Below are 15,262 nucleotides of genomic sequence, written 5' to 3'. Positions count from 1 at the left end.
CAATTATTGTACTGAGGTACGTAATCTTAAACATTTGTCGTATCGACATATCATACTCAGACGCACTTCACGATACAGCATGATAGAAAATAACATTTTGGGATGAAAAATAACAAATACTGACATCAAATTTTAACAATTTTTTTTTTTCCTCCAAACATATTTTCTAATTTTTGACAGTAAGGTTCTCATGAGATAGGTTATTTAGTCATAATTATATTATATATCATACCTCAGATGGATAAATCTTTATACCCAGTGATGTGCCCTGTCAACATTTTTGCAGTACAGGTACTCTGTGCAAATTGGTCATTAACAATATTCAGACACAGACAAGCCTTCTTACACATTGTGAGTAAAAATATCATTATTGATGAGTTTTAATGCGAATTGAATTTAAAAAATGAGATGTATGCGTAATAACATACATTGGCAACAGCGAATGCTTGTTAATATTATTTAGGGACAATCACCGGTTATATCGATTTTAAAATGTTAATGGATGTATAAAATGATTATGGGAACATATGGATATTTACAATATGACTCCACCTGAAAAGGGATATTATATTTACAGTTTTAAAAATATGCAATAATACATACGCACTACCGTTGATATACCACTTCTGAAATAGGAAAATAACTACAATACACGGAGAATTCTATGTATTTACAATGATTAAATTATTTTAGAGACCGCAGAGAAAACCCCATCCAAATAAAGCCTGCGGTCTGACCCGAGCGGAAAGACGAAGAGGTCTGTACGCTCAGGACAGTCGGAGGCTGTTTATTTGTGTGGAAGTTTGCACGACTGGGCCGTAACACTTACACGCATCGCTGTGCCGGTCACCGAGTGATCCACTGGCTGGCAAGTGAAACTGTATTCGTTCCACCATCCACCCATTAAACACTGGATAAATAAAAGAGGGAGGCTACACATTAACGAACAACACTCTAAAATATCCTAACGCTGATTAACTGAGACACGTGCACATAATTATTATCAAATTGACAAAATGCACTATAATATGTTTCTCATCTCATCTCATCTCATAGTCAAATAATATGTAAATCAACCATACGAGGCAAAATGCAATAAAAGAGGATGCTTAAATAAATATTCTCTGATAATTTGGTTACCTACTGAAAAAGTGACAATTTAATAGTTTAATATTTTTAAAATGATTAAAATACAGGTGCATCATAAATCATCAATATTGAATTTTTGTTTGTTTCATTATGCATCTATGTATATATTATTATTTATATACATTTTTTTTGTTTACAAAAACACATTGACACTGTTAAAATTTCAATATGATTGATGAAATTAAATCAATCATCGATCGCTCCTCGCCGACTAGAATTATTCAATAAAATTAATATAGCGATGTGATATCTCCGTATTTTTAGATGGCATTCTATCGGACGGCGTTCACATTCATTTACCTATCCGTACACTTTGTTACCTGCATTATCATCTCTCGCGGATGCACTCAATAATGACTCAATTACACCAAAATGTCAAGAATCGAGGAAGAAGACGGCTGTGCACACGGCGGTAACCCAATTATCAGAGAATACAATAAATAAATTGCAAAAGTCTCAAACGATGCGCCTAAATAATTGATAGCATTCAGATCTTATAGCTGACGCTATAATATAATTCACGGCGGGTACATAAAAATTAATGTAAAGAGGTGACATTGATTAAAATCGCATCGCCGACACGCTACGAGTTGAACCGTGCAGCTTCTGCATATCTCTAGTAGAAAAAAATCCAATGCGAATTAATCGATTGCAAATTAATACAATCAGGCAGCCAATTAGATGAGATGCTCAGATACGAATACGACAATTATTTCCAATCAAAGATAAGTATATCAAGAGTGTTGTTCGCAAGAAAAAATATTCATCATTATCATTTACTAATTATTAGGTTATAACAACTTACAGTTAAGTATAATAAAATTATATATTAAAAAGTTGTGATTTTTTGTGAAATCTGCATACTCAAGTTATTGAAGAAAAGTAAAAAAAAATCTTATCAAGTACATAACGTCTCTGTTCTGGCAGAACACACTAACTGGAGAATACTAGTTTTGAGTAATTTGATTTTGAAGTTGTTAAAATGTTTGAAATGGTCTATCATGTGAGTTCATTAAGTAATCGTAAAAAGGATGACTTTAAAATAATGACTGTTTATTTATTTAAAAGGTTTCCAGACTCTTAAGTAAAGGAACATTTTGGTATAACTAACTCAATATGTAATTTTTTAGAATTAGTGTCTTCTGCCAGAACAGTGACGAATTAAGATAGTAAGATGTAAGATAAAAAATAGTATTTTTTTGTATATCAACAATAATTTCACGTATGATTCAATTGAATGTTCTATGAACAAAAATAAACAGGCAATGATTTTTATTGAAAACAAAGAAGATTTCACTTATTGACATTTGAATTGTGAAGGATTTCAGCTTTTACTTCATAATTATTATTATTGACAGGCAATATCATGGTAAACTCAAAAATATAGAAAGACCGCTTTATTGACAAACTTACAAAGATTATTGAAAAAGTAAGGTGAACTCCATTATCTATGACTTAAATAAATAATATAATTTATATAATATAGTAGATTTGAGTTCTATTTGAATTGAACTATTGAACAGTAACTTCATGCTGATTAACCATTTATTAAAATCAAGGGGCGATGGAAACTCAAATGAAAATAAACAATATCTTCCGCATGAGATTGTAGCAATAAACGTCTCAGTCAAAAATAATTGAATAGTCTTACCTCGTAGAACATCCAAGTACTAAATAAAACTTGAAATAAATTATAGAATACAAGCGTGTTTTTGAGCTGCATCGGTTTTCTGCCCTCCATTATCCGGGGACCGAGCACCTGAAAAGGAATTTCAAATAGTTAATGAATTAGGTTAACACATATAGAAGATGTAATTGAATCGAGTCGAGTGGTTGAAATAAAACAAAGTTTTCACTCAACACTATTCCAATAAGTGATTAGTACATACTGATTATTAAGAAGCGAAAGCATTTAGTTTTACAATGTGCAATATACATATGAGATAAAACTCTTCATTACTCAATCGGTTTAATGACCGAAAATAAATATTAATTCTATATATTTATTGCTCAAAGTTAACCACAGTTAAATAATTTAACAGTCACGTTACTGGTGGTTTAATTGAATAAATGCACACACCTCTGATACGGAGACCCTTGCATTCCGAGAATAATAATATCAATGACAACAATAATATGTGAAACGCACTCACATTAGCCATCATATTTACATGCGTTATTCCCTGTTTAAACGTGCATGGATTCACCGGCGGCAGTACGTAAACCCGCATTATCGCAAGACTGCATGCATGGATCAAAAAAATTCAACGGCTTCTGAATTTTCACGCGATAGTTGCAACTTGAATAACGTATGCGAACGCGCAGTAGAAGGATCGTGGCAAACCTGCCGGAAAAAATACTAACTATACCGCGCAGAGCATACTAATTTTTACAACCTGTCGAATAGCGCCATACAATGAGAACAACGCGTCTCGCTTACAATATATGAATGAAATTGGCGAGACAGTCAGCGCTTTTGTGTGTAAACAGTTATTATCGCGATAGTTTAATTTACATGCACGCGTACAGGCTGTATCATACTCACTTTACACAAGAATGGATTTACTGCTGGCAGTTAGTAATTCAGAAGCTTCCGAACTTTTTTGATTCATGCATGCAATCTTGCCAACTGCAGGATAATATATGTTTACAGGTAGATTTTCTTATTATGGCCGCGATATACGCACTATTGCTGACAGTAAATCCATGCATGTGTACGGGCGCTATTATGTTCATTATCAGTAGTTGATGTAATTTGCTTTGCCTTCGCAAAGGAATGTACTTAATATTTTTTTATTCAATTCAAAATTTTAAATACTATTTTTCTGTGTACGATATACTCGATTATTTTGACAGATGTCACTTCTGTTTCTCAAGTCTACCATTAAGTGTCGCAGCACTGATATTTAAGCGGTCGATTACGGCCATCTGAGGTTAAGCATTGCTCGAGGTCATTTAAACATCAGTACCACAATTCAAAACAATTGAAAAGGTTTTTTGAGTGATAGACTAATACTTAAAAACTTAGAATAAAATTACAATTACATTTTATCGTAATAGCAATCAAAAATATAAATGTCGATATCAAAAAGTGTACTTACTAATATTTTTGTGGAAGTTTAATTAAATAAATAATTTACCTTGACTAAATATACGTAGCTAAGACATATTGCTAGAGTGGGTAGAGGTGAGCTCATCATAAACCAATCATTTGTGCGTGGATCTGAAAATCAAAAATCAACAGTTCAAAATGCAATTTGATAGAAATATTGTGTTAATGTTTACACTTATTCAGAAAACTTCAGGCCATCGAGTGCATAGTACGATGGCGATATTATTTTATATTCAATTTATTATTTGAATAGTACCGATTGCTTTGTTCATATACAATAGTACATAATTGACGTTTCAGCAAACCTATTGAAAGCATCAGTTGTTCATTCATGAAATATTGTAAAACGCAAATTTTGACAGATATTATTAATCATAACATTCATAATAATAGGCATTCAAAATTTAAAAATGTTTATTCAATTAACATAATAACCAATAATAATAATAAAGATAATCATTTTATTGCAAATCTGTAGTGGTATATGAAGCGTCATCTTATTTTTGTTATTTAATTACAATATAATAGTAACGGGCCAGACAAATTGCTACGTCAGCGGAGAGTATACCTCAGTAGTTTATCAGTTGACACTAAATTGTTATTACACTGGTCAATTCAATAAGTAGGAACTGGACCTACCTTTCTTCGGTAGCAATGGGTTAACTTCTTGTACGCATTATGGCTTTGAACATGTAATGTAAAGAAAACCGGACTAGGACTGACAGGCTAATCTTATCAACTCTTTTTTTTAAAGTATAATGTGAATAAAATTAATTTAAACAATATACTTAATATGTTAGTTATTTTCAATTCAGATTGTGTCGACTTGGTAAATAGATTTTTTGTTGTAAGCAATTAAATTTTAAATATCATTTTATAGAAGTTTACTGAAGTTCAAACATAATAAAAATGTACATTTATCTTACATTTACATTTAATATATTTTTTTGTACAATTATTATGGAATTTCATCATATTACGATGTCTAAGTACTAATTTTATTAATGATTAAGAGAGAATAATTGGGGTTTGTAATTGCAGAATCCCGCTCAACTTCCTGATCCTGAAAGCTTGGGATTGAAAATCCATGAATACAGCGATCTTAGGATTAGAGTTAATGAGTTTTGTTAAAAGTAACATAATTTTATCGATTTAAGAAATACCTACAATAATACATTCTTTAGCAGTTATTTTGAAATTGCAGTATTATGTAAGTAAGTATAACATATCTACATGATTTTTGTGATCGTTTACTGAAATATTCTAAATAATGGTGATTTGGTGTATATGACTACCTGTCATAAGCAGTGAATGTTTTGGTTTCGGTAGTCAACTAATTTTCATCTTTAAAATGGTCCATGTATATTATGGTAATTAATAAAACAACAAATAAAACATTCATGACAAAAAGAATATCCACCTTATTTAGGAAAGGCAACAACTAGAGAAGAATATACAATTTTGAGCTCTACGGTCTGTACGAAGATTGAAGTGGAGTTCAGTCAATTATGATTGGGAGACAACGTAAACAACCGGCAAAGGAAGTACTATTGAGCAATGCAATAGGGCGCAGTAAAAGAGGCAGACCAAGAATTCACTGGCCAGATGGAGTGACTGCAGTATACTGTGGATACCCTACTGGAAAGCGGCCACTATAGATAGGGACAGGTGGAGAGAATTGTCGGAGGAAGCCGGGACTCATCCTGTGTTGTCGTGCTCCCGATGATGATCGATCCATAACAAATTAAAGTTTCACGGTTTATCTTGGCACATTTAATAATGCAGAGAAGAGAAAATTGGATGAAGAACAAATGTGTTGATATGGAAAATTTCTACAATTAAGACATAATGGGCACTTGGTGAAGGACGATCGAGCGCTACATCATATCCGTACTACTGAGTCTGGACGTTTAAGGAATGGACCATAAGAAGACTGGAGGCTTTCGACATCTAGCTGTATCGGCGTACCTACTATAAAGATTTCCCGGGCTGATCACCACTATAAGTTGTCCGCTGAGTGAGGGCGCCACATCCTAACATTCGACATACCATTCAATACTTTTTATACTGTGATGAGCTTAGTTCTAAATTTGAACACCTGACAATTTATTTATGATGGTAATATCCAGATTTTTTTTTATATGAATGATCAACAATATACTTATTTATGCCTTGCCATCAAAAAGATGAAAAAATTAATATACTACGTAGTCAATATTTCTTCCTTATTAACAATAGTCTATACATGTTCTATTGATTTGATTGAACTGCCAATTAGATGGTAATAAGTACCTAAGAAAGTGTTTTTTCCCATAAATGAAAAAAAATATTCTAACTAAATCATGACAGAAATCAATTATTTACATTAGTAGTTACTTGAAAGATATAACATAACGCAGTAAGTACCCATTATACATACATAGATAGGTATGTAATTAATGAGTAACCTATTAATTATTCTGGAATTATTTGTGTTTGCCTATCTACATTATAGACTTTTTAATGAGCGCTTTTCATTATAGCAAATACATATTCTCTATTGTTCTGATTGTTCAATATAGGTAATTAATTAAATTACATCGGTAACTGTGGGAATAAATTTCTTTATCGGATATTCAAGGCCGTAATCAATAAATCTGTGAATTAAATTCAACCTTTAACGCTACTCAATGTGCAATAAGAAACGGCAACGCTCAATCGACGAAGGAAGATATTATTTTGTTGATACGAGTTTTCATGCAAATACGTTTACCTGTCATCGAAACAAGTGTATGTAACAGGTACGACCCGAGTATCGGTAAAATAAAATTGTAGCGATATGATTATGTCATAGTCAATAGTCAATAGTCATACTCACCGCCGTGCTTATTCATAATACTGTGCATGTCGTCGATGTATCTCAGCAGCAACGCCATGGTAGAGGATTCTGCAACAACCGTATGGATAAAAATTAGAAAATCACAGACATTTGAAAAATAAATATTAACAAATATAATCTTATCACAGCGTTGACATTATTATTTATTTGACAACAGTTAGTAAAACTACGAATCTGCTGTAATATTAAACGACATGATTTCTCGACGCGGCTTATCTGTCACCGGTCGTAGGCGGCTGTCAGTTTTTACAATCACGTAATTTCACAAATAAAATCGTAGATTTTATCGAATATGGTCACATTTACGTTGGTACAGTCGTCGACAGTTAGGATTTGATTTTGTCAATCGGCATTCTGTCAGAAATAAGTGAATAATCGAAACCGCCCACCGCTCGCGGATCGACACTATCGCCGTAAACAAATGAAAACCTCCGCGGAACTTACGATTAAAAGAACTAGTAACGCCCATATCACCACCGATTTGCCGAAAAACGCGATTATAAATCAAATTGCCCTGCCGTTTTTTTGGTATTTCGGTGGGAATGCGGCGCGCGAGCGTCAGCAAACCTCATTAAGGTTATTACATAAATCGTCCGTCGATGTTATCATCTCAATCGGACGGTAGCGAAATTGCAATGGCGGTAATGTAACCGACCGCGCTCGCGACAACCACTCGCCGCCGCCACTTTCGATAACTGAAAAATCGACTGACAGCCGAGGGTGGGGGACGAGGACGAGAGGAGGGGTGGACGAGGGGCAAAATTGGGCACCACGTGCTTCCCGCGCAACTCACGTCCAGTCTCCGGCCGTAGCCGTAGTAAATAATTATCCAGTCTTCCATTCAAAGTACATTATTATTTATTATTATTATAACATAACCATTAAAACAGGTATATATTTTCGAAATTTTTAATTTATCAACATTATTAATAATTGAGGAGCTGAGAATTAAAAGGATTCAAGTGCATGGGTAACAAGTTGAGTAGTTAAATCCTCTTCGAGACTACATAAATGTATGGAAGCTATTATAATTGGGAAATTGTCGTACAAACTACTCTTGTCTTCAACATTCTATAAAAACGAGGTCTAGTTTTCAAAAAATAATACGTTATTCTTATATGTACCAAAATATATGTTTCTTATTTTTTTATGTTTATTACTTTTATGAGTGATTTTAGCGGTCTCAAAGGCAGTACCTAACATCCCGTGGAGGTAGACAGATCATACGTTGCATTGGGGCGGCACATTATAAATGGCGGCGAATGAAGGAACGAATAGAAAATTACCTACCTAGGTAATTAATATTGGTACAAGCAGTGGCGGTTTTCAACGAAGCAAACGATGCATTCGCTTCAATAGAAATTATTGTCATCTTAGTTGCCTACAAGCTAAAAAGAACCAACTTTTTACATACCACGTTTTTAATTTTTCTGTTGAATCATATAAACTTGACAATTCTATGTATTAATAAAATCTTTTTATTGTACCTAGGTACTTGATATAATTACTGAATACATATAGAATACTGAAATGTCATTTTGACTTTTCATATTGATTTCCATAGTAACGCACGTATATATTAATAATTTAGTTGCTAGGACCCCCTTAGCAACCAATAATAGTGTTTTACTTTTTACGATTTTTTTCCGAAATAAGTTTCCATACAAAACAGAATTAACTGAAAATGCATTCAATTCTGCTTAAAGATGGCTAAAAATATTAAAAGAATGCGTTGTCGTCGTGTTCTGATATATTCTAAAAGTTTCAAATGTCTAGCTAGTCGGGAAGTTAGTTAAAAATCTTCAATCGTCCAATACAAATCTTGGACACACAAGAAAAAAATTGTATTGGACAAACAAGAATACGAACTAATAAAAACGTGGTAAAATAATTGAAGCATAAAAAATCCTGACAACATAACCGTTGTTGCATTGTATAGAATATATTGTAATGGCAGTTTATCAAACTGGATTTTTTTTCAAGGGTGCCTCCAAACAGGTCAACGCAACGAACCTCCACGTACCTAAAACCAGTGTAGATATCGTGGAAATGCTTTAATTTTGGGTAAAATGGTGTGTATGCCAATTTAACATTATTAACGTTTAAGATAGTCGAAATTAAATACCTAACGAAATTTCAGACATTTTGAAACTATGAAAGGCAACGATATTGTGACACTTTGCCTTATTTTCACGTATAAATAGCTGTGTCTTGTGTACTCTAAATTCTGGTCCCACGTGGCTCCTAACTATTGTTTACCTTAATTATGTCACTTGCACTCTTTTTATTCTCATACTCTGAATAATTGTATCTTCGGTAGTTTGACTAAAACGATTCGAGCGTTCTCGACAGGTAAAAGAATATAATTAAAAAAAAAATGGTGTTGCATTCATTGGAATACATACATACGATACCTATCAACAAAACTAAAAGTTCACACATGTTATCAAAACAACGATACGGTCATATGACGTATAAATAGGAAATATTCACAATTTATTAGTAAATTGCATCGTGAATCGCAAAGTAAATTATAGTCCACATTCACTATACGATATTTAAAATATAATACTGATAAACTAAAAGGTTATTACAAATTTTATTAAAAATAAAAAAAATAAAATAAACAGCTAGGTATTGACAACAATTAGGTAGGTGTATTGATTGTTTGACAGTCTTACAACTTACAACCTAGATAATTTCAAACGCGCCCGCGATGGCTGACCAGAGTGACCAGTGGCTGTGTCGGCTTATGCAAGCATGGGTCCGGGTTCGAATACACAGTGACGTCCTTATATAAAATGCCGCCTCATTTTTTATGATTCTTGTCCAATATCTAAGAAATGTGTTGTAAGGACTAAGGATACATTACTAACAAAATATCAGAGTAATTATTCGCAAATCTGCACGTGTCGTTTCTGGTCACCAAGGACGTCTAAGGGCAACGGAAGTAAACTAGATATCGCGAACCCGACAAAACCAGTGAGCGAATTTTTTTAATGGAAAGATATTTTCGTTATTACTAAGTTTAGGTAGCTATTTCTATATACTTATTCCAAATTATTTTCTTCGATTTGCCGCCCTTCGAGTAACTGCCGCCCCCAAGCGACGCTCAATCTGCCTACCCCCACGGGACGTCACTGCGAATACATATTATACCGGATCTGGCAAAATTACATCTTATTTTTTCGATATGATGAGGCACAGTTGCAGCGCCAATTAAAAAAGGGGAAGGAAGGAATGAGCAGCATTACTACTCTAAATCAGAAGATAATATAATTCAGAGAAAGATATTAGGTACATAATATGTGCGTAAACAAATGAACATTGTATAAAAACGAACATTAAAATGTTGTATGTACTTATACAAATTTATATTCGTGTTTGTATTCCACCGCTGCTAGAAAAAATGTTCACGTACCTACATAATATCATGTTCTTGGTCTAAACCTGGACTGGGCAAGCTAAAATCAGACGTCGGTACACTCTAAAATAAAATAATTAAAATTAAGTAAGTATAAGATATTCATTTTTTTTTATCTTTGTAGAATAACCAATAATATGAATATGAGTTGCTTAGTAAGTTTTCATAATAATGATAAAGCGAAACAGACAGTGCTCGAAATGAACCGGAATGCAGTGGAGCGAAGCTCCCGTTCGAGAAATCCTCGAGAGTGCCGCTCCGTTTCGTGTACAAATTAAAATGGTGATCCGGTTCGGGAAATAATTATTATTGAAATCTTTACAATAATGTAAATTTTAAATAAACTTTGATCAGAAACTTGACATGCCATACACACCTATTTCTACAATTAATAGAAAGATTTTGTGTTGGTTTATTACAAAGGTTTGAGGCCATCTTAATATAACATAAATTCTGATTAATGGGAGTTTTGTACTATTCCATAGGATTTTACTCCAGTATTCCAGGATACGCCTTTCGATATCTTCAGTGTCTGTGGATATTATATGATATTTCTAATTAAACGATTCGTAAATAATATATAAGTACAAAGCAGTGACATCCCACCAGGGTAGACACATCATGCACTGCTTATATGCGGCAGATAAATGAAGGAAAAATAATAATACCATTATTGACAGAATATCTTGTAAAAGATAGTTTTGTTTACTATCACACTATAACAGAAAAATGTTACCTGACCAAATCTTTCGTGGTAGTATGTATCAGATATCTATAGGCTGTTATTGCATTTGTCCGTCTAAGTTAAATAGGTATTTGGTGTACATATAGTAAAATAACTCGCAAATTTTAATATACTTATTCGGAAAATTATCGAGCGCTCCGATTCATAAACGTTTCTATTTCGAGCGCTGGGAACAACGCTTCAAGGAAACAGCCTATTCGTGGTGCCGATATAGCGTGTATTTTTTTGCAAGCTCTAGCATTTTAAATAGGCGTCTGTCTGGCTTGCAAAAATGCTCTTCTGGCGTTTCCCGGTACATATTACATCAATTTTGCTTGAAAATCATAGATAATAAAAATTATCTTCATAGGCGATAATTGAAATGATTACCAAACGTATTTTTATTATCGACTATAATATAGCATATTATGTGCTATGTGCATAGTGAATACCATTACTTACCTATAGTTTCTGAGGAAATATTTATTTATGAAATAGCATTCTTCTCTAATTAATATTCCCTGAAAATTAAACCGTGTTACACAGTTCGATTTGGTATAATATGTTACGTTTTAAAAAAAATAGCTAACGCTTCACAAAACTGTCTTCCTTAAATGACGTCGGCTTATAATGTCTAGGGTCCCAGGTTTGAAACCCAGTCTGGCAGAAATCACATATTGTTTTTCAATTGTTAGGACCCAGAGTATGAACCTAATAATATATTCAACAAGTGGCTGACATCCATATCTCGTAAAAAAAAAAAACATTTGTAAGTCTGTTGATACAACCTCCACTCTGTGGATGTCCATAATATGATCTTCTTGGGATCTTGGACACTTGGCACTTGGACAAAAAATATGAATCACCGATTCATTTGGGATTTGATCCAACGACTTTTCACATGCTACGCAAAACAATATTTTTTCCAGTCATTAATTTTTGGTAGTCAAAATTAAATAAAACTACCAGGTTTGATTCGGGATCCATAACACTTTCCAAAACTAACCGAATATTAGTTTTGTCATCAGACCGGTTAAAAATATCAATATGTATAGGCATTCTAATTTACTAACAAGCGTGTCGTAGTTGCACTTGGTTGAAGTTTTGTAAGTAAAAACTAAAAAGTAAAATAACACATTAGCTCACGAGTGGAACAAATGTACCTCTACAGAGTATTATATTATACCTACAATATGTACGTATTATAATATTATATAACAGATTTTTTACGAAGAATGCTTTTTAACCATTCACCAAACCCATTGGGTTCTTGCACTGGATTAAATAGATACATATCGAAAAAAACAACCTGCATTTTTTGTCCAGTCGTGGGATACAGTGTGAATCAGCCCACGTACCACGACTTCAGAGACAGCCACTGTAGCAACTAGGCCACCGTGGGTACGAATTTTTGAACACAACTTAATCACATTGATTTGAAATTCAGTTCACTTGCCTTTTAATTAAAACAACGACGTTTTGGTTTGATGAAACCAGTTGAATTTGCTCATCCACAATTTGTATAATACTCGTAGCATAAGAAATTGTGATTATTTAAATTTTAAATGTACAAAGAAACAGTACAGAAAAAACACAGTGGGTACATATTTCGCAGAGTTTTTCAATATATTGTAGTTGGATAGATAATAATATTAATCGCATGTAGGTACTGCTATTATTTTTTTATAATATATATAATCGGTAGACTTGGTAGGTATTTTTAATATAATTATACTTACCAGTATAAGAATTAAATGTAGATATTTATAAAGAACAATATATAATACTATTTAATTGTATTTAAATATAAAATATGCTTAATAACGTAGGTACCTAATAAATTTAATCAACCGTTTAATATAAACCACGTATTTTATAAAGTTTTTTGTTAATGTTATTTTACTGTGATTACGTACTGAAGTCTAAAGTTAACAATAAATCTAAGTATATTAAGCTTAATACTTATTTTATTCGATTTATAGGTACGTGGTGTAAATGAAAACTCTGCTATTTTTTGGTACTATTAACTCGTGTGACAGACCCTGGTCAGGAGAAATCAGGAGCATATTCTGTTGTTTGTTCTCCCAAGGTGCAGAACTAAACTGCCATTGGTAATACCAATAATTGGGAAGGTAATAACTGTGTGCAATCAAATCGCTTCGGGTATTATTTAATAAATCGTGGTCATTCTGACAATATGGCCTATCTGACATTTTTAATGAAATTCATGTTTTATACCCATTGCCAAATGATCTTGCGGATCTTTCGAAATTTATCCCATGTATTAAAAAAAATATTTACAATGTTATAAAGGAAAAACAATTTGTCATAATATCACAATATTAAATAAAATTGGCGGCAACATGACCTAGCATCATTTTTTTTGATAGCTGCCGTGTTGTGTAGGTTTTTTTTAAACCATAATAAAACACTGACTAAATAATATGGATTAAAAAAAACTAATGGCTCCTTATATATTTTTTTAAATTAGTTTTTTCATTCTCCTTAACAGTTAACAATTTTGCAGATAGGACATATTGTCTGAATGCCCATGATATTCCACTTGCAGGAGATGAGCTTGAATACTATAATTATAAATCTATATGTTTAAAAAAAAAGCTGTAAACGTATTAAGGCAAAGCAACCGGTTCGTATGAGCCATTTGAGTGACACCACTATACACAGCTAATTTATATTGTAATGCATGATGTTCAATTATAATATGTATTGTCGAACAAGAACTTCTTGTCTACGTGTAAAAACTGTGAACTAACAAGCCCCTCCTGTTTTTAACCGCACTTCGACTATAGCGACTTCCGGTTGTCGCATAGATCTTCTTGTCGGACAGTAGTATTATTGGACTCAATCATTCGCAAGATAACGTGACGCATAATTAGGTAGATATTATTGTGTACTAAAAATACCATTATTTATCTTTTAGTGGGGTTTTCCTATCGAGGACCTCCATTATGCGTTGAACATTCTTGTTGGACCCCCCCCCGGCTGAGATTATTAATAATTATTCAATAGGTAAACATAGTTTATGCCGCGTTCACACAAGAGCGGAACGTCCTAACGTAATAAAGATGTGAATGAAAACCAGAAATAATTCTCTCATGTCAACAAATAATTGTTCAATTCATTACTGGATCTCAAATGTTTCCACCAGAGAACAGATTAATAAATTAGAAACGCTTTGAAGCCAAATAAAGTTTTTTTTACTTTATGACGGTCGGTCTATAAAACACATTCAACACAAAGTGTCCTCAAATATTATCAATATTGAACGCGCGTTTTGTTTACGTCACAAACTTTAATACATAATATTATGATACAGACGTAACTATTGAAAATAACATAATATTTTTAACACGTATTTAAATATTCCATATTTCTCTACACTCGCGAATTAAACCCTGTTACCGCTTCACACAGGGCCAGAAGGCAACCCACTTCCCTGGTTTCCACACAGGCAATATTAGATTCAAGTTGTTACCATTAATTATGTAACAGTATAAGTAAATTGTTTTTTTTTATTTCTTGAGTTTGGCGAGGTCATAATAAATGGGTCTCTTTCTCCACCTCGTTAAAGCTACATGTCAAAAATTGTTTCGGAACTTGTTATAATAAACGATTATGTAGAATTAATTAATTTTAACGGTGTCAATGTATTAGGTTTTTTTTATTAGTATTGTGTTTAGTTGCTGAAATGGTATTCCACAAAAAATATTTTTTAAATCGATAATGGTTACAATTTAATAATTTATTCCATCTAGGGGTCACGATATATTTATACAGGTCTTTTGCATATGATAAATAATTAAACATATATATATTAATGGTAATAACTGGTAATAACCCATTCACTGACGTCATCATGTGGGCTGCGTTTTGTTTTTGATACTTTCCTTAGTATATTATTATGTCAATGATTGATTCGCAACCAATCCACTGACCTATGTCATAGGCAATATA

General features: G+C 32.8%; 1 protein-coding gene across 4 annotated transcripts in view; it reads right to left on the bottom strand.

Annotated features, from left to right (window-relative positions):
- Positions 1-15,262, bottom strand: part of LOC147067726 (very long chain fatty acid elongase AAEL008004-like) — a 92,740-nt gene that overhangs the window by 13,874 nt on the left and 63,604 nt on the right. Inside the window, exons 1-5 of one of the 4 annotated variants that reach the window (XM_085952871.1) lie at positions 7,584-7,836; positions 7,119-7,187; positions 4,290-4,372; positions 2,801-2,908; positions 830-910 (exon numbers count right to left, since the gene is read on the bottom strand). In XM_085952871.1, coding sequence (XP_085808997.1) covers positions 830-910; positions 2,801-2,908; positions 4,290-4,372; positions 7,119-7,187; positions 7,584-7,608 — 366 coding nt within the window. In that variant the 5' untranslated portion in view covers positions 7,609-7,836. Of the gene's footprint in view, positions 1-829; positions 911-2,800; positions 2,909-4,289; positions 4,373-7,118; positions 7,188-7,583; positions 7,837-15,262 lie in introns of those variants that run through there. The other 3 variants (XM_085952873.1, XM_085952870.1, XM_085952872.1) reach the window with 3 other exon arrangements.

The sequence above is a fragment of the Rhyacophila brunnea genome, unplaced genomic scaffold (assembly GCF_057557595.1).
Source record: "Rhyacophila brunnea isolate RB1 unplaced genomic scaffold, BYU_Rbru_1.0 scaffold_3, whole genome shotgun sequence".
Taxonomy (NCBI): domain Eukaryota; kingdom Metazoa; phylum Arthropoda; class Insecta; order Trichoptera; family Rhyacophilidae; genus Rhyacophila; species Rhyacophila brunnea.
This window is presented reverse-complemented; position numbering and strand designations above follow the sequence as displayed.